Here is a 25,750-nt window from a genome sequence, read left to right on the forward strand (position 1 = left end):
ACAGATTGAAAGACTCAATACTGTTCAGATGGCATTCTCCTCAAATTGATCTGTAGTTTCAATTTAATCACTATCAAAATTTTTTATTTTTATTTTACTTTTTGCAGAAGTTAACAATCAAACTCAATAATTTATATGAAGATACAAAACATACAAAATGGCCAAAACAATTTGGAAAAAGATAAAGTTGGAGGACTTTCATTTACCAATTTCAGAAATTAGTGTAAGACTCCAGTTATCTAGATAGTAAATGTAGACATAGGGATGCATGTTAAAGAATTGAGAATCCAGAAAGAAATAATTATATTTATAGTCAATTTATTTTTGACAAAGGTGCCAAGAATATTCATTGGGGAAGGGACTGTCTGTTCAACAAATGGTGCTGGGGCAACGGGATATCCATATGCAAAAAAGGTGAACTTAGACCTATATATACCTCACACTACCCACAAAATTAACTCAAAAATGGATCATGGATCTAAATGAAATAACTAAAATGATGAAACTTGCAGTAGAAAACATAGAGGAAAATCATTGAGTCCTTGAGTTAGGCAAATATTTCTTAGATACGACACTATAAACACAGTCCATACAATAAAATATAACCAGCTGGAACTCACCAAAGTTTGAAATTTAAAATTTTCATTTCAAAAATCACCATTAATATATACCTATGAGAACAGCCAAAATCCAGAACGCTGACAACACCAAATGCTGTAGAGGATGTGGAGCAACTTAATTCTCATTCATTGCAGGTGGGAATGCAAAATGGTGCAGACACTATGGAAGACAGTTTGGTGGTTTCTTACAAAACTAAACACATTTTTATCATACGATCCCACAATCGCTCCTTGATTTGCCCAAAGGATCTGAAAACTTATGCCCACATAAAAACTTGTACAGGAATGTTTATATTAGCTTTATTCATAATTTTCAAAATTTGGTAGCAACCAAGATGTGCTTCAGTGGTTGAAAGGATAAACTGTGGTACATCCAGACAATGGAATATTATTCAGCAAAAAAAAAAAAAAGTTATCAAGCCATGAAAAGACATGAAGGAACCTTAAATGCATATTACTAAGTGAAAGAAGTCAGGGAGAAAAGGCCACATACTGTATGATTCCAACTATATGCCATTCTGGAAAAGGCAAAACTATGAAGGCCGTAAAAAAATCAGTGGTTGTCAGGGGGGTTACAGGGAAGGGAGGGATAAATAGGCAGACCACAGAGGATTTTTAGGACACTGAAAATACTCTGCATGATGCTATAATGGTGGATACATGTCATTATACCAGATATATATTTGTTCAAACCCATATAACGTACAACGCCAAGAGTGAATTCTGATGTAAACTATGGGCTTTTGGTGATTATAATGTGTCAATATAGGTCTATCAATTGTAACATATGTACTACTCTGGTGGGAAATGTTGAAAATGGGGGAGGCTAGGCATGTGGGGGCAGAGGGTAGATGGGAAATCTTTGTACCTTCTTCTCAATTTTGCTGTGAACCTAAAACTGCTCTGAAAAATAAATTCATTAAAGAAATGAGAAGATAAGCAATAGATTGGGAGAGAATATTTGCAAAATATTTATCTGATAAAGGACTTACAGCCAGAATTTACAAAGATCACTTACAACTCAGTAAAAAGATAAACAATCTAATCAATTAGATTAAAATGAACACCCTCATGCATTTCCTGTGGGAGTGTAAAATAGTGAAGTTACTTTGGAAAATTTCTTTAGCAATTTTTCAAGAAGATAAACGTAAAACTACCATATGATCCAACAATTCCACTGTTAGGTATTTACCCAATAAAAATAAAAATTTATGTCCACATAAGACTTACATACTACAAAGCTACAGTAATTAAACAGCGGGGTATTGGCACAAACACAGACATAAAGATAATGGAACAGAATAGAGAGCCCAAAAATAAGCCCACATACCTATGGCCAATTAATCTTCAACAAAGGAGGTAAGAACATACAATGGAGAAAAGACAGGCTCTTCAGCAAGTGGTGTTGGGAAAGCTGGACAGCTGCATGTAAATCAATGAAGTTAGAGCACTCCTTCACACCATATACAAACATAAACTCAAAATGGCTTAAGACAAATATAAGACAGGACACCATAAAACTCCTAGAATAGAACATAGGCAAAACATTCTTTGACATAAATCGTAGCAATATTTTCTTAGCTCAGTCTCCCATGGCAATAGAAATAAAAGCAAAAATAAACAAATGGGACCTAATCAAATTTATAAGATTTTGCACAGCAAAGGAAACCATAAGCAAAATGAAAAGACAACCTACGGATTGGGAGAAAATATTCACGAATGATAAGATTGACAGGGACTTAATTGCCAAAATATACAAACAGCTCATACAACTCAATAACAACAACAAAAACCCCCCCAAACAACCCAATCAAAAAATGGGCAGAAGACATAAATAGACATTCTCCAAATAAGAATACAGATGGCCAATAGGTACATGGAAAGATGCTCAACATCACTAATTATCAGAGAAATGCACATCAAAACAATACAATGAGGTATCATCTCACACCAGTCAGAATGGCCATCATTAAAAAGTCTACAAATAACAAATGCTAGAGAGGGTGTGGAGGGAACCCTCCTATACTGTTGGTGGGAATGTAAATTGGTGAAGCCACTATGGAAAACAGTATGGATGTTCCTTAAAAAACTGAAAATAGAGTTACCATATGATCCAACAATCTTACTCCCAGGCATATATCCAGAGAAAACTCCAATTAGAAAAGATACATGCACCCCAGTATTTATAGTAGCACTATTTACAACAGCCAAGACACGGAAGCAACCTAAACGTCCATTGACAGATGAATGGATAAAGAGGATGTGGTATATATAAATACAATGGAATACTACTCAGCCATAAAAAGAATGAAAAAATGTCATTTGCAGCAACATGGGTGGACCCAGAGGTTACCAAACTAAATGAAGTAAGTCAGATAGAGGACAAATATATGACATCACTTATATGTGGAATCTAAAATATGATACAAATGAACTTATTTACAAAACAGAAATAGACTCACAGACATAGAAAACAAACTATGGTTACCAAAGGGGAATGGGGGTGGGGACGGATAAATTAGGAGTTTGGGATTAACAGATACAAACTACTATATATAAAATAGGTAAAACAACAAGGTCCTACTGTAGAGCACAGGCTAATATATTCAATATCTTGTAATAACCTATAATGGAAAAGAATATGAAAGAATGCATATATATGTATACATATAAAACTGAATTACTTTGTTGTACACCAGAAACTAACACAACATTGTAAATCAACTATAATTCAATTGAAAAAAATTTAAAAAAAGACTTACATGTGAATGCTCATAGCAGTATTATTTTTAATAGCTCAAACCAGAAAGAAATGTTCATCACCTGGGAATGGACAGACAAAATGTGATACACTTATACACTAGAATAATATTCATCAATAAAAAAACAAACTACTGACATATGCTACTGCATGGATGAACCTCAAAAACATTATGCTAAGTAAAAGAAACCATATAAAAAGAATATATATTGTACGATTTCATTTACATGAAATGTGCAGAAAAGGTAAATTTGTAGACAGGAAATATTAGACTAGTGGTTGCCTGGGGCTCAGGGTGGGAATGGGGATTTACTGTAAAGGGGTATGAGGGATGTTGTTAGAAGGATGAAAGCATTCTAAAACTGATTTTTGATGATGGTTGCACCACGTACTAAAGTTACTAAAATCGATGAATTGTATACCTCAAGTGGGTGAATTTTATGATACATATTAATAAAATATAGCTCAAAAATTTGGCAAGAAAAATAACATATGCATACCAGCTTAAGTAATTTGGATATTAATTGTTCTCTCTCAATAAAGAAATCGAAATCTATAGGTTTGCATGCAATTGGGTTTTTAGGATGAAATAGTAAAGGAGAGTCCATATCTGCATTATCAGTCAGCACAAAACTGATATATTGTAATACATTTGGTTTGTGAAATTTTACATCCTTTGTTTTTAATACTTTTTAAACTGGGAATAGTGTTTCTCTGTTCAGCAATGCTGATGATATCAGAATGGTAAATAAGTGAAAAATAACATGAAAGAAAATGTCATTTAAAGTCATTTCTGAATTACTGTTTAATATATTATTATTATATATTAAATATGTCAAATGTTTATAATTATAATTTATGTCCTCTTTTTTTTTAATCCATGGAATTCTACACTTATTTTATTTTATTTTACATCTTTATTGGAGTATAATTGCTTTACAATGGTGTGTTAGTTTCTGCTTTATAACATCTAAACTTATTTTACATGTCCTTTCTGCCTAGGAAGAAACTGATAATTTGTCAATAGTAAATAAATTAAAAACTGTATTTGACATTTGTTTTCTCCCTTTCAAGTAAGACTATGAATAAAGGGAAAACGAGCTCATCTATCATATAGTAAAAAAAGAAAAGGGATCATTGGTAAACGAAAATACTAGGTCCAGTAGTGATAAAATAAACATAGAATATGGCGAGTCAAACCATGAAGACGGAGCTGGCTTCACAGGTATAAGACCTATGCAGCCACACAAGCCCACCTCAGAAGGGCCCACACTTGCCTTAATGCTCTGCTGTTGCCATCTTGATGTTCTTAATAATTTTTAGCGAGGCCCTCCCCCCTTTTTATTTTGCACTGGGCCCAGGAAATCAGGTCGCCAATACCGTGTGCAGGAAATAATATCTGAAAAAAGGTAGCACTTTACCATATTAGTTGTACTTCAATTGCCCTCGTATGTTGAAATGCTTTCTCTTTGTATGCTTAGAGTTAGATAAATAGGGATAAGAATGTGTGCCTTTCCGTGACTGTACTCAAACAGCTGAAAGAATTCATGGAACCTTCCAACTCAGAATAATCATTTTGTTCAATTTACTTAATTCTCTGCAGATATTCCCCTAGAGCAAACAGTTTCTTATTAAAAGATTTAGAGAAGGTCAGACTGGTACCCACCCAGTACTACCTCTGTTTTGCCAGCGAGCTCTCATGGGCCTGACACACCACGAGCATCTTTGCTGATTGAGAGAAGAACAGCTGTCCAGAGGGCTCACGCCCGGAGGCTACTCCACTCACAGGTGACACTGTGATAGAGGAGACAAAGGAGGAAGAGGTGCCAGATGGATAAACGGTACTTATTTTGGAACTGAAAACCGTAAATTATGCTGTATTAAACACACTTGTGAGAGCAAGCTGGTGTCATCTGCTCATGACGGTTTAGCTGCTGTAGGATTACATGAAGTCTATCAAAAGATTTTTGTAAATGCGTAAAACATTTTCTGGACAGTATATATTTTCTAGGGACTAAAAATGTATTTTCTTTCAGCTTCATATAAATACTCTTTCTCTCGAAAGCGCTGCGAAGCTTTCAGGGTTCTTAATTCTCTGACCAGGGACTGAACACGGGCCCTCGGCAGTGAAAGCGCAGAGTCCTAACCACTGGACCACCGGGGAATTCCCTCTTTCTCTCGTTTTCTATCTTTTCTCATCATTGAAATCCTTACCCATCCATCTTTCACCCCTTCTGAAGGAATCTACAGTTGTGAGACCTCTGCATCCCCTTTATACTAACACACAAACACACACTCACACATCACCCCTGATTAACTGACAGAGGCTGCCTCAGTGCTGAGATGAGTACTGTTAGCTGCACCCTTGTCAGCAGGAAAGTGACTTGTGATTGATTAGCGCTGTCTCAGCACAGGGAAGATGCTGAGATGGTGAGGCTGGGGACACAGGGAAGGCAGGTTTAGGAAAGGGGCGTGTTATGCATTTGGCTGATCTTAAAGAAGGAGCTGTTGTTATACTGCTGCCGACCAGCCTAAGGGCCCGAATGTTTGCAATTCCTTTTCATTTTTGCAGACGCTTGTATTTGAGAAACAGTGATTTAATAAATGACGCTAGTTTACATTCACTTACAACTTGTTTGATGTTACAGAGTGTGGAAGCTGGAAATAAAGCTGGAACCTGGACTGAAATCTTGAGTGGTGCAGAGAGGACTGAAGCATTGTCAGCTGGATGAATACTGAGGGCTCCATATTTTTCTCCCAAAGCTTTTTTTTTCCCCTGGAGGGCCCTTGTTCATGGAATAATAGTATTCATTCTTAAAGCCTAGCTAAGAAGTCATCTTTTTCAGTAAGTTGTCCTGTCTTTTCCAACACAGGTCACTGCTCTCTTACCTCTGTTTTGTTTTTGATCTTTTCACTGTCAATAATAATGTGCTTATTTTCAAGACTGGCTTCTCTTCTAAGTGGTGAGCCTCATTGATGGACCTAAACAAGGTTCAAGAAGACATTCTTTTCAAAAGACTTATTAGGGAGGGGCCTGTAATTTGGTCTCAACATGAACCCCAAAGGCTTTTTTATATTGCTGTCCATATGACTTTATCTTACATGTAACAGGACATTAACAAGAAGTGTTAAATCATCAGCAATGTGCAGCCGAGACGGAAGGAAATACTTAGACCCATCGATACCATTCTCGATGCACCTCCTCCAAATACCACACAATGTCTTCAATTTGATACGAGTTACTAATCATTTCTGAAGGAACTTGCACTGGTTTCCTGTAACAAGTACCACAAACTGGATGGCTCAGCACAACAGAAACGTATTGTCTAACAATTCCAGTGGCTAGAGGTTCAAAATCAAGGTGTCAGCAGGGCCAGGTTTCCTCTGAAACCTATAGAGGATAAGCCTTTCTTATCTCTTCCTACCTTCTGGTGGTGTGCGGGCAACCTTTCCTATTCCCTGGCTTGTAGATGCATCTCTCCAATCCTTCATCTTCACATGGCCAGCTTCTTATAAGAACACAGTCGTACTGGATGAGGGACCCCCTCTACTCCAGTATGACCTCATCTTACTGCAATTAATTACATCTGCAAGACCCTATTTCCAAACAAGGACACATTCTGAAGTAGCGGAGGTTAAGACTTCAACATATTTTGGTGAGGACACAATTTAACCCATAACTGACTTATTCTTCAGTGATTTTATTTATATTATGTGTAGACATATTTCTAAAATACTTCCTACTTGCAGCAATGATAATGCCTTAAATTCCAAGTTGAAGATTTTTAATATTGATTAAAACCTCTAACTTGACCATATGAGTTAATTATAGAAATTTTCATTTTATTTTTTCCTGATTTTAAAACATGGCTGGACTTTACTAAGGTAACAAATGTAATATGCACGTTTACACATTAGAATAATTTAGTGTACATTTCAATGATTACATATTGTTTTCAATTCTTTCTGAGTAAAGTCCCTTATAAAATAAAACCAGCTTTACTGATGTCACTAGCAGATTTAGTCTGGGTAACATTTAACCATCATGTAATGAAGAAAACAATAAAATATTCCATAAGCTGTTAATAAAATAAAAATGAATGTTCTGAATAGTTTAAAATCTACTCATAAGTCGTATTTCAATCATTTGGATACAGCATTTCTTTGCCTATATTATCTAAATAATTACTTCAGTTTTCTACTTTATGTTTTGCCTATATTTATAGCACATTTTTTTCCAACAAAATTCTAGTAGAAGACGGTGTGTTTTACTTTACTTTTGCAGGACTTTTCTTTTTTTTTTTTTTAGTATCTTTATTGGAGTATAATTGCTTTACAATGGTGTGTTAGTTTCTGCTGTATAACAAAGTGAATCAGCTATACATATACATATACCTCCATATCTCCTCCCTCTTGCATCTCCCTCTCACCCTCCCTATCCCACCCCTCTAGGTGGTCACAAAGCACTGAGCTGATCTCCTTGTGCTATGCGGCTGCTTCCCACTAGCTATCTATTTTACGTTTGGTAGTGTATATATGTCCATGCCACTCTCTCACTTTGTCCCAGCTTGCCCTTCCCCCTCCCCGTGTCCTCAAGTCCATTCTCTATGTCTGCATCTTTATTCCTGCCCTGCCACTAGGTTCATCAGTACCATTTTTTTAGATTCCATATATGTGCGTTAGCATATGGTATTTATTTTTCTCTTTCTGACTTACTTCACTCTGTAGGACAGACTCTAGGTCCATCCACCTCACTACAAACAACTCAATTTCATTCCTTTTTATGGCTGAGTAATATTCCATTGTATATATGTACCATATCGTTTATATCCATTCATCTGTCGATGGACATTTAGGTTGCTTCTATGTCCTGGCTATTGTAAACAGAGCTGCAATGAACATTGTGGTACATGACTCTTTTTGAATTATGGTTTTCTCAGGGTATATGCCCAGTAGTGGGATTGCTGGGTCATATGGTAGTTCTATTTTTAGTTTTTTAAGGAACCTCCATACTGTTCTCCACAGTGGCTGTATCAATTTACATTCCCACCAACAGTGCAAGAGGGTTCCATTTTCTCCACACCCTCTCCAGCATTTATTGTTTCTAGATTTTTTGATGATGGCCATTCTGACTGGTGTGAAGTGATATGTCATTGTGGTTTTGATTTGTATTTCTCTAATGATTAGTGATGGTGAGCATCTTTTCTGCAAGACTTTTAAGCATAAGGAATGCTAAAACTCAAAAAGCAGTCATCAGCAAAATACCTAAACCATATCGACTTGACAGCTTCTGTAATTAATAGCCATGCTGGCAATCAATGAAGCCTAGATACTCAGCTAAAAATCAATGGAAGGGCTGATGATAATGTGCCATTCATTCTCTCACCAAGACAAAAATGAAAAATATGACAGTCAAACTGTCCCACAATGCATAGCACCTGTGCAATTCTGCTAGCTTCATGTAGGAAAAAAGTGTGAGTTGTAATTTAAGACTAGAGAAGCCAACTCTAACAATGGAAGCAAGTGTGACTGTGATACATTCTTAGACCTAGGTACATCCTTTGGGCTAACACATTCATTAGTAAGGAAACAAAATGGAAAGTGTAAACTGAGCCCCAGATTTAAGCATGAATCAAAAGGAATTACCATCCATTTCATAAACAGTACTTTAATCCAGTGGATAAAGTTTGCTTAAAGGGTGTTTTTATTAGTAGTATGTTATTATAGATTAGAGCGCTTCAGGCTCTGAATCGAAATGACCTGTAGTAATGATCAGTATCAAATTTTAATTATGGTGACAATGATGAGAGCTAGCACTTGGTGGGTTCCAGTGTTAGTGATTTAAGATCAGTACCTGAAAGTTTCATCACTTCTATTTTAAATGCTACTGAATGCAAGCAAATCCTCTTCCTGTTACTATGCTTTGTTTCGTACGAATCAGGCCACAGATTGGATGAAAGATAATCAACTACCCAAATACACCAGCTACAAGCCAATCATCACTCTACAAGCTACCCCAGAAAATCTGCATTCACTAAGGTATTCAATACTTGATGGAGACTGACTGATCCAATCAACGGCTCATCCCCAAAAGACAGTTTTACTTTGGAGGAAATGGAAACACTTGATGGTGACCAGAAGACTAGAGCTAACAAAAACAAACAGAGTAATATCATGGCTCAATATTATGGCAGAGCACTACTGCTGGAAGCAGAAGACTTCTGCTGAGGTGAAACACATCTTTTCCCCATAATGGTCATACATGCACTGCATCCAGAGAAATTCGGTTTAACTGAGGCTTGTCTGTGCCGCTATTAAGTTAGTTTCCTATCTTCTAGTTATTCTTCATATGGCCTTAAAATAGACTTGATCAACTGAAGTTCAGCGCATCTCTGGTCTTTAAAATTGATACCTGATGGTACTATTTAAAGAAGTTACATCATCTCACCATCATTACTAACTTTGGTATAGCAAATTCTTTTTGACTATGGAAGGTGAATTGCAAGAAGTCTTAAATTGCAAGAAGTCTTAAAAGTATTTTCCTAATTTCCATGTTTCCATTTAACTTTGCCCACCACAGTATTTGTATTTAAAAGTTCTAACACACGTGGTAGTAAGAAATAAAAAACACTGGAAAAGTTACATTCTGAAAAGAACATGTCCATTTCTGAATAAATACATTTAATTACAAATCCATAATTGAGTATTATTAAGAAGAGTAAGTTCAGAATCTATTTGGCAAAGTTTTACTTCCACTTAAAATTATATTTTATCAAAATTTTGTCTTTCAAAAATATATATTGTCTTTATATATTGAGAGTTTTTGACTAGATACTTTCTATATAAGATCATCTCAAGTATCCCATCACTAGCAAAGGGATTATATTACCATTAAGTTTAAAATGTAAAATGGCACTATTTGACTTACCTAATTCCTAGGCCCTGAGCAAATTAATGGGTCACCCAATATTTAGGGCATACTGTATAGTGGTTGAAAATATACTGAACAGGTAATTTGGCCTGGATTCCATCTTTTGCTCTAGCAAAATTAGTTGTAGGTTTTTTGTTAAGTTACCAAATTAAAATGAAGAACGGGAAGTCCCAGAGATGTTAAACAACTTTGATTAGATTACTGCTAAAATTTCTAACATTATTTAAAGCCTCTGATTCTATGGTATAAATTGGTGTACTATAATACATAAAATAGTATTCTCACTTTATTAGTTTAGTGTTTGGCTACGATTTAATGTTTCATTATCCAAGCAAACATTATTAATCAATCTACAAAAACGAAAGGCAATGGACTTAAAATGTAATCACAGATTAAAAGATGAAGTCTTATCATCATTCTCTGATACAAGTATGGTTTTAATGAATCTCATAAGATTTTCAAGTTGTCTACTGTGATGTGTGACATAATTGCCATAGATATATTATGGTGTCATTCTTCACGTCTATTCCTTTTAAATATAATAATACATACAGTTCAGTCTCTGCAGAATGTAAGGTATATATAGCAGGTGTGTTAACAGGGTGCTTCTGTTCAGAACATCTTGGCACTGTCTTAGTATTCATTCCATTTTACGTAAAAATAGTGACTTGCTCAAATGCAATTTAAAATCTAAATATAAAATCAGTTACAGTAACACCCCAAGTAACCATGTCTTTTCCTTTAGGTATCACACACCGGTATGGTGCATACCTGCTCCCTTCCTATCACTTATACTCTTTCTCAACTGAAGCATTTTATAAATGATTCATGTAATTACAGCTTAGTTAGTGATTTGGTGAGGTCACTAGAAGGGAGAAGATTTAAAATTGTTTTATTTTTACAGAAATTCAGTATCAAATAAAATCATCAAAAATTATACCTTTTAGCATTCAAATTTTTCAATACTACTTTATTTTATATTAATGGTACATTAAATTATCATCTTCCCCCAAATATAATATCAAGTTAAATTTACTATTATTGTGGTAAAAATGTTGGGGTCCCAGTTATCAAATGTGAAACAGTCATCTATTGTTTTATTCCTTGAATTCATTAACTGTTATTTAATCTCAAAGCAAAGCCAGCCACGTAAGGTTCTTATTCAGTTTGAAAATGCACATTTGAATTACAATACTGGAATGTTATCCATCTAATATTTCAGCTGGATCTTGCAAAACTTATCTCACATAGTAACAATGAAGAGCTGTAGAATGTCTTTGGGATCTTAACAATATTATTATAACATTAAAAAAGTCATTGTACACAACTTCTTCATGATTTAGGAATGTGGAAATGATTAGTACCTCAAGTAAATCTGTAAGTATCCTGGATGTCTGGGACGCTCTGCAGTTTCCTACGGAGGCTCAGGAGACAACACCTTCTCCTGTGAGGAAAACATTCCTCACAGAATCAGGATCCTGGGTTGAAATCCCTTAATATGCTGTGAGGCTTGTAGGACTCTCTTTCTTTCTTTCTCACGTATAAGGACAATAATATCTGCTTTGACCATTTCCCACAGGTACTGCCAAAATGAAATGAAATATTAGATACCAAATAAATTTGAAAAATATGGAAATGAGATGCATGTTCAAAGCTCAAAGTTTGATATATGGAGTAAAGTTCAGATACCAATATGATTTAAAGAGGTATTTTCAGAATAAAAATTACTTTATTGAGGATAAAATTAAGCAAACATTCCGAAATAAATTAAAGTGAATAATCAGAACATTGGCTTATATTACTGTGTTTGTATCATTAATATTAATGGTTATTTTTACCTCTGGAGACCTTGAAAGTAAGTCCAGTGCTTTTCAGAAACTCATGTGGTCAATATTGATGGAGTTCTTGGCATGGGGCCACCTTGTTTATGACAATCACAAGTCAATGACTCACACAGGAGTAAATTTGCTGTTGAAGATGGTGTTTTTACTTCCTCATGTATCAGTTTTCAACCATATCTCACATGCTTAAAGATCAAACATTAGGTTAAGACCATGAAAGAAAAATTACATAATCTTTCAATATTGAATATGTATACTTTTCCCAATCATGAAAAACGCATTAATTACACTAAGTCCATCTTTTAGATAAAGAACTAAGATCCCTGTCATATCCTCAGCATTCCACTGCCTTGAGTATGCTGTGCATATATGATGAGGTCCACTTGATAGCTATGATGATACCTGGATCAATGTTGACAAGGAATCTAACTGCAAGGAGCAAGGAGGGAGATATGGATTCATCACCTGCAGTAGCCCTCCAAGTGTCAGGGCAGTACTGTGATCTTAGGTGATATAAACTTGTCATGACTGGGACGAGAGAATGAAAACAGGAGCAACCCTTGGAGCCAGCTAAAAGACTTTTTTGTTGGGATCCTATAAATATTTGGCCCATCTGTACTGTGACTAGACCTCTTGACATTTTGTTGTCTTCTCCCTTTGATTTTATTTATTTATTTATTTATTTACTTGTATGTGATTACTCTTTTTTTAAAAAATTTATTTTATTTTTGGCTGCAGTGGGTCTTTGTTGCGGCACTCGGGCTTTCTCGAGTTGCAGCGAGTGAGGGCTACTCTTCCTTGCGGTGTGCAGGCTTCTCATTGCCATGGCTTCTCTTGTTGTGGAGCATGGGCTCTAGGTACGTGGGCTTCAGTAGTTGTGGCACGTGGGCTTAGTTGCTCTGTGGCATGTGGGAGCTTCCCTGACCAGGGCTCAAACCCGTGTCCCCTGCATTGGCCGGCGGATTCTTAACCACTGCGCCACCATGGAAGCCCTCCCTTTGATTTTAATATGAATTATATTTTTAAACTGGGCCTTGTCAGAACTTTTTCCTAATACACTGTACTAAATTCCAAAAAGTACACACCTCAGAGTTGTTAATTAAAAGGACCTGCTGGTATAAACAAACACATACGCTGCTGATAGCCACCCTTTAGGGGTCAACAGTGGGGAACTCCTGCTGGGCTTCTGTTAATTGTTGTCCAAAATCTTAACAGGAACTGTCTAATGATCTGGTATGGCTGTGGCCATCTGGCCCTCTGAGTTCACTTGCCAGTAAATAGCCAACCTTTAGAAAAAGAACTATCTCTTACAAGGTGAGTATCTGATAAGATATAACCTAGCCACCCACATGTGTGCATTAAGGATGGATTTACCTTAATTTGCTAATCAAACCTCATACTCCTAATTTAAATTGTCCTTTAGATTTATTCTAATGTCAACTGCTTTAACACTAGCTGAGAACCAGATTTTTTTGCTTCTTTTACATAAGTAGCATTAGATGCATCAGGACTTGTTAGTATTGCCTATTTTATATTTACGGCCATAAGGGATGAAGAATGCTTTTAATAATTAATATTTCTGAATTTTACCTGACAATTTTAAGTAATGGTACGTCTTTTCCTTCCAGTCAGTGGGGGTACTGTGGAACTGATGACTAGGTGCAAAATCTAGTTTCATATGTTCTAAAATAGACTTAGGATTTTGGTTAGTGTTAGCCCTCTAAATATTACAAAGCTACAACATTAGCTAGTTTTTCATGAAATCATCTCTCCCATTTTTAGCTGAATGTTACATAATAGAGTTAACAGATTTAAAGCAGCTAGTAAGAGCATAATTTCATTCATGGTAAGACATTGTTTTAAAAACCTCTGTTTTATTAGTCTCATTTTTCAAAGAGCTGAAGGTCTGGATATAGGGGAAGAGATCCTTCATCTCAAGATGCATATGTGTATATTTTATTCATAGATAACTGTGTGCTGAAGAGAAGACTATAACTGGCCACATTTACTCTCATGTTTAATCTGCTATAGTACACTATCCAAAGAGATCTGGCAGTACTCTAAAATTTACCTAAGCAGTAGAAATGGAAGTTATTGTTTTTCATTTGTATTGTATCTTATTGGTGTCTTGCCTTGTAACAAACACTTTTCTTTCTAAATTTTCAAACTACAGTAAGTCCCTTACATACGAACCTTCAAATTGTGAACTTTCAAAGATGCGAACGTGTGTTCCATCAATGTTAGGCATGAGTGAAACTGCAGCTTGCCTTCTGTCTCCTATTGCTGAGGATCCTTTAGCTCTACCGTCTCCCACCGCCTCTCCCTCCTCCAGTCAGTAACTCGTCTTACCTGTTTACTCAATGCCAGCCCCTGTATGCCAGCTGTTGTACTGTACTACAGTACTTTTCAGGGTACTGTACTGTAAGATTAAAAATGTTTTATTTTTTGTCTGTTTTTTATGTATTTGTTTGAAAAGTATTATAAACCTATTACAGTACAGTACTATATAGCCGATTGTGTTAGTTGGGTACCTAGGCTAACTCTGTTGGACTTATGAACAAATTGGACTTAATGAATGTGCTCTCAGAAGGAAACTTGTTTGTATGTAGGGGACTTACTGTACTCTCTTCTCCAGATGATATATTTTTCACCTAAGGCTTTGCTTAATTGGTGAGCACTCTTTAAAGGAAACTAAGTTCACACAGAATAGTATTTGTGGCAATGTTCACTTTGACATATGACTGATCAATGTGGTAGCATGGATGGCAAAATATAGCCACACTGTGACTATCAATCATAACACACATCATGATTGCTTTTAAGTTATGTTGCCCTAATTCTGAAAGAAGAACTAGAAACTCAACTTCTTTCAAAGGTTTTATAAACAAATTTTACATGAGGTACAGAATGTCCAACTCTTTCATGTTTTGGGTTTTATTCTACCTCTCTTTTTTTCCATGGCTCCTGCTAGCAAATCTGAAGGTTGGATGGGAAATGAGAAATCAACTAAACTAACCACAAATTTTTCTAGAACTATCTTCATCCAAAAAAATTTCCATCAGGACACTTTCCAATTGCAAAATCAAACATCTGTGTCTATAAAAATTAAACAAAGATACAAACAAAAGAACGCTTGGATGATTCAGATCCTTAAATCTCTACATCCCTCCAGAACCCAGAATGTAGGTTTCCTGCCATTCTACTTGCTTTGCTATCCTTCCACATCCTGGTTACAGTACTCAGAATCTCTGTGGAAAATCAAACAATTTTCTCATATTTTTTCTTCCACACATTTCTGAGACCCCTACTGATTAATTTCCACATACTTGTGAAATTTCCATACTTCCTTATGTTACTGATTTCTAACTTCATTTAATTATGGCTGAGGGATACACTTTGTGTGATTTCAATATTTTTACATTTATTGAGATTTGTTTCACATCCTAAGACATGACGTATCTTAGAAAATGTTCCATGTGAACTTGAGGAAAATGTATTATTTTGCTGTTGTTAGCAAGTGTTCTTATATCTGTTAGGTCTAGTTGATTTACAGTGTGGCCAAGTTCTCTAGTTCCTTGTTATTCTTTTGTCTAGTTGTTCTATTCATTTTTGAAAGAAGGATAATTCATTGTTGAAGAACAATAATAGTTGAATACTTCAATATTGAATTATCTATTTGTCTCTTCAATTCTCTCAATGTTTGCTTCATATACTTTTGGTCTCTGTTGTTTGATGCACATGTGTTTACAATTGTTATATCTTCTTGATGAATTGACACTTTTATTGATGTATAATATCCTTCATTGTCTCCTGTAACAATTTTTGATTTAAAGTCCTTTTATATGATATTAATAGAGCCAACCCAGCTCTCTATTGGTTACTAATTGAATGGTATATCTTTTGCCAACATATCACTCTCAATTGATTTGTATTTCTGGATACAAAGTGAGTCTCATATATTTGGATCACTTTTTTTTCATCCATTTTGCCAATCTCTGCTTTTAAGTTGGAGAGTTTAATCCATTTATATTTAATGCAATTACTAATAATGAAGAACCTCCTACTGTCACTTCACTATTTGTTTTCTATACTTCTTTAATAATTTTGTTCCTCATTTTCTCCATTATTTTCTTCTTTTGTATTTACTTGATTTTTTAGTGTAATATTTTGATCCCCTCCTCATTACCTTTCCTATTTTTTTTGTTTGTTTTTAGTTATTTTTATTTATTTATTTATTTTTGCAGTACGCGGGCCTCTCACTGTTGTGGCCTCTCCCGTTGCGGAGCACAGGCTCTGGACGCGCAGGCTCAGCAGCCATGGCTCACGGGCCTAGCCACTCCGTGGCATGTGGGATCTTCCTGGACCGGGGCATGAACCCATGTCCCCTGCCTCGGCAGGCGGACCCTCAACCACTGTGCCACCAGGGAAGCCCTTTAGTTATTTTTCTTAATGGTTATGCTGGGGGTTACAATTAATATCAAATTTATAAAAAAACTAGTTTGAATAAATACCAACTTAACTTCTATAATTTGCAACATTTCTGCCCCTCTACAGCTGTGTATCCCTCCCCCTTTATGTTGTTATTATCACATATTACACCTTCATATGTTGTATGCCTGTTAACATAGATTTATATTATTCTTGTATGCATTTAAGAAAGCCATTATCATTGGATGAAATGTGTCTCCTCCTGAAGATACCTGTAATGTGACTTTATTTGGAAATATGGTTTTTACACAGTTAACTTAAGATCAGGTCATTAGGTAGGGTGGGTCCTTACCTAATATGACTGGTGTCCTTATAAGAGAGGAAGACAGCCATAGGAAGACACAGGCACACAGGGAAAAGACCAAGTGACAATTGAGGCAGAGACTGAAGTGCTGTAGTTACAAGCCAAGGGTCATCCAAGATCGCTAGAAAACCACCAGAAGTTAGGAAGAAGAAAGAATTCTCCCTACAGGTTTCAGAAGCATAGCTCTGCTGAGATCTTGATTTCAGATTTCTGGCCTCCAAAACTTAGAAAATACATTTCTTTATCCACTATATATATAAAATTTACAAAGTATTAGACAGTGTCAGGGTTTGTTTTAACATTCACAGCTTTTGCTCAACTTGTGTAGGAATTACTATGAAAACATCCAGGCACAAGAATATTTTAACTAGACACTAATTATATCATGTGTGCAGGAGGAGAATAGGAGAAAGATGAACTAAACTGAAGATGGGGTCAGAGAAATCTTGACAGTGGAGAAAACATTTCAGTTGGGATTGAAATGATGAGAAGTGGTTAACTAAGCTGAGAGGCAATGGGAGAGGGTTCTCGATGAAGGGATTGTGCCAAACCAGGGAAGTATGAAATTACATAAGTTGTTTGGTAAAGTATAAGAGGTTCAATACTGTAGAATATTAATGTTTGAGATGTAGATGGGAGAACTATTAGTAATGACTAATGATGTATTATTAAGGAAACCTGCCTCAACTGAATTTAGGGGGAACTGAGAATGTCCTTCCTGACCAAGCCATATCTAGAGATTTAAATCACAGCATCTAGACTCCTGGTTCCATACCTTGTCTCTTCTTTCTTCTGTGTTGGCTTCATTCTCAGTGAATTGGCAAAGACAGTAGCTAAAGCTGAATATTCCTATCCATCGGTTTAGCTAGAGGATGAGAATTTTTGTTGCTATTGTTATTGTCATTGCAGTTCTCCTAACACTACAGTAAAAGTTCCAGGTAAGAAGTGGATTGGCTCATTTTGGGTCATTTTCTCTTTTCTGAACTAATTACACTTGCCAAAAATAGAGGGTATTGTGACTTACTGAGTTCGATCTCACATGCCTATCTCTGGGGTAGGGCAGAGGCAGTGCCGACATCCTTCTAGTGCACAAAATGAACCAAATTACTGCAAACTCATACAGGGATATAACTTCCAAAATAGGTTATGAGCAGAAATGGAAAAGACAGAGACATAATAAAAGAAACCAAACAAACACCAACTCCTGAGGAAACAGGAAATGAATATGATGGGTGGGCAGAACTAGACCTTGATATTATAAAGAAGGAAGTCTGTCTTATTCTGTAGAAAAGATAGATACATTGAAAAAAATGGAAAGGACAATGACAAATTGCATTTTCATGTTAGAAAAAGAACTCTGAGAACTGTGTGGAAGACTTGTTGGAGAGGAGTGAGACGGAGGCACTCTGGCCCCCGCCAAATATGTGCCCCAAATACAGACTTTCTTTCTTACCTGGATGCATTTTTCCTAATATTTTTCATATTCTTCAGAGACCTTGGGAAATGCCACAAAAATGTTGGCCAGCTATTCAAATATGATTCAACTATGAGATATAAATAATATATAAAATATATATTACATAGATAACATTATATAAGACTGGCTTTGTTCTTTTGAGATGCTGCATTTTAGAAAAATGCTAATGCTTTGCTTCTGAATTGAATATGTCTGTCTCTAGAACATTTTTATTTCCTGTACACTTCCATGTGTTTATGCATATATAATGAAATCTGTACTATTTTGGTATACACACTTTTTATGTAAGCATTGTATGTCCTAAGGAAGATATTTTGAATAGTCAAAGCAATAGCCTTCTGAAATAATATGATTTAGAAAATAGTAAAATCAACCAGAAAAACAGTGAATATTCATTACAATTCAATATGCTCTAATGACATCACTTATTAAATTTAATTTCTTGATTACTTTTATCTCTTTTAGTGTGTATTAAACATTAGCCAGCAGTGCTGCTCTTTACATAATGAAAGACTACCCATACATGCAGGATCGCACAAATATTTACATTTATTTTAGATCAGTAATCTCATGTGAGTTTTGTGTAAAAACATACCAGATCAAAAAAAAAAGCCTCCTACTCAGAATCTTGCAGCAGAGTATAAACATGAAGACCAACACTTTAAAATTCCTTTGTAAACAAAAAGACTTGTATTACTGAACCACAAAATATGTCAAGAGAGTGTGCTTGCTTATTTACTTTTCTGCTGCAAATTATATTGGGCCTTTTCCTAAGTTTATATTTGCACAGTGTTAGGCATGCAAGGAAAAGAGTGTGTCTATTTGCATTTTTAACATTTGGTATCTTTGGCATAAACGAAGGTAGGCAGTTTGCCCTCATATTCCCTCAGTACATTTCTTGACATGAAAATATCTTTCCAGTGATTCACTAATGTGGTCTGTAGAAGAAGCAAGACTATTATTGAGGCAATCTTCACATGTCAGTTAAAAGTTTAGGCTCTTGGTTAAATCTACATCTCAAGTGTAATTTTTAAAATGCTGTGACGTGACTTAGTCACGCTCTCCTTCCTCAGACACCCCATCCACCACCTCCAACTATTCCATGTGTTTGTTGATACAAACTTTTACCTGACTCAAATATCTGTTTCTACCACGAGGAATGATGTTACTTGGAATCTTACAGCAGATCAATAAATATGTTGATTCATTTAAACTAATCTTCTAAGGCACAGGGCAGTCTGAATGCAAACAGGAGAAACAAACAAACAAACAAATAGTAGTGGTGTGTTCTGAAGACAGCAGCCAGAACTGGAGATTAGGGTACAATTCACATACCTGCTAAATGAAGGCAGCACAGATACAAAGGCTTCAGATACAGAACAGTGGGCTCAACTCCCAGTTTTGATGCTTATTCATTGGAGGAATTTTGGTAAATTTATAACTTATTCATTCATTTTTAACCACAAATCATTTATCCAACAACTATTTAAAACAACCTAGAGTGAACCGGGAATTTACTATGTGAATTTCATGTATGGGTCATTGTGCGGGATTTGATACATATTTGATAAAGAAATGAATAGTCTGAATAACATTAATTAAATATGAAAATTATTCTAAAATAAAAGAACAACTTTATTAGTATATGAAACAATCTTTTTAGCTAAGAACACATTAGTTTGCACAGGGCTATTTAGAAATTCAAAGAGAAACCAAACAAGTGATGTCTGTCATTTTTTTACCACTCACAGTATTTTTATTGTGCATACTTTGGTTTCTAAAATAATTGTAGTGCCTCGGATTACTAGCATTATCACATTATCACCACTTTGGCAACTCTATATAGTTTTTGTTAGTGTATTTAAGACAGCAAAAAGCATGGCACAAACTCTTCAAACCCACCATAAAGAACTGCACAATGTCTCAGAATGACATAACAATGCACCTCCACTCAGGTTTTTTTTTTTTTTTTTTTTTTTTTGCAGTACGCAGGCCTCTCTCACTGCTGTGGCCTTTCCCGTTGCGGAGCACAGGCTCTGGACACACAGCCTCAGCGGCCATGACTCACGGGCCCAGCTGCTCCGCGGCATGCGGGATCCTCCCAGACCGGGGCACGAACCCGTGTTCCCTGCATCGGCAGGTGGCCTCTCAACCACTGCGCCACCAGGGAAGCCCTCAGGTAGTTTTTTGATTATTAGCAATGATGAAAAATTTTCTCTAGCAAGTACAGTTTTGACCCTTGAATAATGCAGAGGTTAGGAGTGCCAACGCCCTGAGCAGTCGAAAATCTGTGTACAGTCTGCCTCAGTGTCCGAGGGGGGCTGGTTCCAGGAGCCAACATGAATACCAAAATCCCAGGATGCTCAAGTCCCCAGGGTCCGCTCCCTGTGTCTGCAGTTCTTCATTGTAGGTTCAACCAACCACAGATCATGTAGTATTGTATTTACTCAAAAAAATCCACATATAAGTAGACCAGTGCAGTTCAAACCTGTGCTGTTTAAGGATCAACTGTAGTTTGTTATTAATGAAAATTTGTATGTTGGTGTCCATTAAGAAGAGAAAATTCAGCAACTGTAATAAATATTTTGTTTTAAAAATATGTTAGGAAATATATCGTGCATACAAACGTGTCTACGGCAAATAGATGAAGTTAAAGAATAATAAAAAAATGAACCCCATGAATCAAAGCTTTGCTAAATATGTTAGTACTTTAGATTGTCCTGTGGGTCATTCCCCAATCTTGTCCTCGTTGATTCCTGGAGATAGTATCACTCTCTTAATTTGGTGATAATCATTTCCTCCTGTTTCTTTGTAGAATTATCACAATAATAGATATCCTTGGGGCTTCCCTGGTGGCGCAGTGGTTGAGAGTCTGCCTGCCGATGCAGGGGACACAGGTTCGTGCCCCAGTCTGGGAAGATCCCACATGCCGCGGAGCGGCTGGGCCCGTGAGCCGTGGCCGCTGGGCCTGCGCGTCCGGAGCCTGTGCTCCGCAACGGGAGAGGCCACAGCAGTGAGAGGCCCCCGTACCTCAAAAAAAAAAAAAAAAAAAATAGATATCCTTGAATAATATGTACATATTTTAATTTTGCTTCTTTTCATATTTATAAAAAAGGACTGATACTGTGTTAATTCATCTCTGACCCTGTTTTTTATCTTTCAGCATTGTTTTTAGAGTCACCCAAGACGATTTAGGTAGCCCTATTTCAATTATTTTCATTGCTCAAAAGTAGAAATTCTTGAAACTGTTGGCCTCAGGACTCTTTTTTTCTTCCCTCCTTACTAGATAGTAAAATTATTTCCCCTGCTAATTTCAGTTTACCATTGTCCATATCATCCCCCAACAAAATGAGCACACTTGCCGGTACTCATACTCAGGGTCTCTTTCTCCATTCTCGATTGCTCCACCCCTCCTCTGCCAATGTACGATAAAAACATCTAGAACTTTAGATCTAAATTGTTAAGAATAGACATCTGTTCCTTGCTTTTTTGTTTTATTCTGTTCCTTACATTGTGAGAAAACATTTCATTTTACTAAGTTACGTGAAACCATTACTTCCATTGGCGCCTACCATCCTCCATGATACTGCTTTCTTATGTGAGTACTTCCCCCGAGGGTATTTATAATTAGATCTTGGCATGGTATACCATCTGATGCCTTGAAAGATGAAATTATCTTTAACTATTAATCCAGTGATAACTGAATTGAATACAAAAATACAGTTTTAAAGTTATTTACTTAAACATTTGAAAATACTACTCATTTTCTTCCTCCATCAAAATTGCCATTGAAATTTGAGGTAGATCTGATGGAATTTGTTTTCTGTCTAGGGAAGAGTTCTTTCATCTCTGGAGGTTTTGAAACACACTTCTTTGTCTTTCATTTACTTAAATTTCACAAAAATATTTCTAGGTGTGATGCCTGGAGTACTCTGAAGCTTTTCAATCAGCTAGCAATGATTTTTCTCTTATCCTTGTAAATTCTAGGATAACACTCCTTTAAAAAATTTTTTGTTCTGTTCTTGAGTACTCCTTTCATGTTGATGTTAATGCATTTTCTTCTGTCCTCAATATTCCTAGATTTTTCTTTTGCAGTATCCACTTTGTTATCTCGCTCTGACACCTTTTTAGTAAAGTATCAAGATCTGAACTTCAAGTTCATTAATTTGTCTTTAGATTTATTCTACTCTTCCCAATCTGTTGTTAGTCCTCAATATTAATTAATAATAAAAATAAATTAATACAAATCTGACCCTTGGTTCTCCTTATAATTCCTTATATTTCCTTATCTCCTTGAAAATACTTAATGTCACTAAATTAAACTCTTCAATTATGTGTTCCATTAATTTTACTTTGCCTGGTATAAGTGATTCTGTTCATCTTTATTTTATATAGCTGTGCTCTTTTTTTTTTCCTCCCATTTTCAGTGCCAATTTATGTTTTCTTAGTGGTATAGAGATTATGTGATTTTTACAGTTATTAGTTTCTCATCTGTTCCCATGCCCCCATCATTCATCCCAACATGCAAATGAATAAAACTAAGCACAGGGTCTCACCCGAAACAAGGTGGCTCGTAACAGTGGAATCTCTCAGTTTTGAAGGCATAATGCATTTCCCTCTAAGTCAAAGATTTTGAACTTAGAACACTGCAAGGTTTGTATAATTATGCACTTTTACAAATGTGGCATCAAAGTTTACAAACAGGAGTTATACAGCAACACAGTGCTCCATTTATATGATATTCTAGAAAATACCAAGGAATAGGGACCTAAAGTAGATCAAAGATTAAGGGTGGAGAGGCTCAATACAAATGGGCAGTATAAGACCACTGCTTTCCCGTGGTGGAGTGTTCTCCATTTCCATGGTGGTATAACCATACGTTGGTGAAAAACTCAACTCTACCTAGAGTAGTGAGTGTATATCCTACAAACAATTAATGGAAAACAACAAAAATGCTTTCACCTGCTAGGCGAAAGTTAAACTTTCTGAACCTTGGTTTTTACATGTGTAACACTTCCTTCCACCACCTTGGGATCCCTCTTAGGAAGAACTGGAAGGATCATGGAAGAAGGACACAGGCCAAAACAGGCCTTTCTTGGAACCAAGTCGGAAGTTAGAAAACACTCTCTAGGGCAACACCTGCCCTCCTGTCATTCACACAACTGGTGAGAAAGTGACAGGACTCCAGGGTCTGCCTTGGGTTGACATCAGGTTTCTGGGGTCAGATCTTGGGAAAGCTGTGGTCTGAAGCATGGGGTGCATATAAAAGACCTCCCCATGCGGGGTCCGTCCGAATTTATCCTAATCCTTGGGCATCAATATCACGTATTCCCAGAGCAGGTCTTGAGGCCAATCCCAGCTCTTAAACATCCCATCTCAAGCCCCCTCTGGACCTGTTTTCCGAGAAACATGTTAAAAACACAACACCAGTCCCACCCTGGAAACCTTCTCTGTTGCAACCCTGCGCGGCTGTGATCCAGTTAAAGCAGCAACAACCCAGAACCCACGTACCGAGGCGCAGGCCCCTCGGACACTATCATCCCCGCCGTCGCATGAACATCAACTCCGCACCGACCAGCACAGCTTAACAAGCGTCTCAAAAGCCATAATGTCAGAAAGGGACGCCCTGCCGGTCCTGGCGTTATGAGTCCCTCAGGCGCCCACTCTCCCTAAATCGCCCGCCTCCAGAGTCTCTGGCATCTTCCACCGCGCCCGGCACCTCACCTCACAACCGGCGTCTTCAGTGGTCGCTGCTTTTCTCCGGAACTCGACTTCCTCCTGCGGAGATCCAGCCCGCGGCCCGGGAGCCGGCGGTCCCAGCGGCCCCTCCCTTTACGCGGCTCCCAGAATGCATCGCGGCCGCAGGAAGTGGCGGGAAACGCTGGAGTAGGCCTCTGCCCTGAGGCCCGGGCTCCACATCAGCGAAGGCGAGGTGCGCCCACTGCCTCCCGCGGGAAGGAGCCGGGAGAAGGGGCGATGACCTCCAGTGCCTTCCGGGTCCCCACGGTGGCGTCTGGAGACCTGGGGCCCGGGGTCGGCCTCCAACCTCCCGGACAGCCGGCGTTCTGGCGAGCAGCGAGGGAGGCCTCGGTGGGAAGGCCGCGCAGGGCCGACGCAGGTGAGAGTTCGGGGGTGGGGAAGCGCCGGGGGAGGCCCGCGGGCCGGGCACCCTCCCTGGGTGCGGCTGGGCCCCTGAGCTTGGGCTCCCTTGTCAGCGCTGGGCCGCGGGCTGCTGCGCGCGCCTCGCTGAGACCGCAGCTCCGCCCCGCGCTGGGGTTCGTCAGGGGTGAGCCTCCCGGCCGCCGCCATCTTGCCTCGCGGGTGGGGAGATGCAGGATATGGAGTCAGCGCCGCCGTGTGTGCAGTTCCTTCGTCCCTGTTTAACGCAGCCGAGAGAGAAGCGCTCGAAACACCCGCCGCTCCTCTAACTTGGGCGCGTCCTGTCCCCGCCTTCCTTCTTCTAGAAGATTCCCCACCCAGTAGTTTGGGCGGCGCCTTGCGTTGGTTGGCAGCTCTGTCACCTCTCCGCAGCTCTTGGCGTGGGTGTGGCGGGCCCCAGGGCTTCTGCCTCCGTCTCGGAAACACCAAGCCCGCTGCTTGACGACCTTGAGATGAGTGACTTCGCTGTCCCCGACTCGGGGACTGGTGGAGGCGGAGGGGGGAGTTGCGTGGGTGACGCCGGGTGCTCTCCTCTTCGGTGACTCGTCTTGTTGTGTGTCGGGAGTGAGAAGATGTCTGTATGCCATTCATGCGGCGTGTTAGGCGCAGCCGAGGCAGGAGGTGATCCCATCGCCAGTGGCAACACGCGCTGGGTGAGACCCGCCAGACACAGGGAGGTCATGCAGGAAATCTGTGCATTGTGCTGTCCAGAGAGACACCTAAGAGGATTGGGCCAGAAATCAGGTGGCTAGGCAGCCCCCGGCTTGCATTTGGTAGAGGAAGATTTTTAAGTTCTAAGGATAATTAATAAATAACTACAACAAGAGGTTCATGAAAGCATATCTTTGAAGAAGAGAAAGATAATATTGTCCCGAAAACTCGGATAAATAGCTCAGCATTTGTTCTTTTAGGAATGGTGAATTTGCTTGAACACGAGATGCAAATATATAATGTAATGAAGAGTGAGTAAGGCAACCAATTGAAGAGCTCCTAGAGCTGACCTGAAGTTCCCAGGTAACTCAGTTTCGCTCTGAGGATGTTGCATTTCTAGAGAAGCTGTCCACCCTGAAACAGATTTCACACCTTTAGGTCAGAGGCCCAGTGATAAGGAGACCAGTACAATGACCAGAGGGCTTGCAGGCTTTCTGGACTGATAAAAACACTGAGGT

At 38.0% G+C, this 25,750-nt stretch overlaps 1 protein-coding gene across 1 annotated transcript in view; it reads right to left on the reverse strand.

The window, feature by feature from the left end:
- Window positions 1-25,172, reverse strand: part of LOC111176325 (uncharacterized) — a 46,208-nt gene extending 21,036 nt beyond the window's left edge. The window contains exons 1-3 of the mRNA XM_089899808.1: window positions 24,147-25,172; window positions 5,048-5,175; window positions 3,383-3,443 (exon numbers count right to left, since the gene is read on the reverse strand). Coding sequence (XP_089755934.1) covers window positions 24,255-25,172 — 918 coding nt within the window. The 3' untranslated portion in view covers window positions 3,383-3,443; window positions 5,048-5,175; window positions 24,147-24,254. The remainder of the gene's footprint in view (window positions 1-3,382; window positions 3,444-5,047; window positions 5,176-24,146) is intronic.
- Between the last annotated feature and the right edge of the window lie 578 nt (window positions 25,173-25,750).

This window comes from Delphinapterus leucas, chromosome 18, assembly GCF_059928025.1.
Source record: "Delphinapterus leucas isolate spDelLeu-1000000601 "Yukka" chromosome 18, BTC_Dleu_Yukka2, whole genome shotgun sequence".
In the NCBI taxonomy this organism is placed as follows: Eukaryota; Metazoa; Chordata; class Mammalia; order Artiodactyla; family Monodontidae; genus Delphinapterus; species Delphinapterus leucas.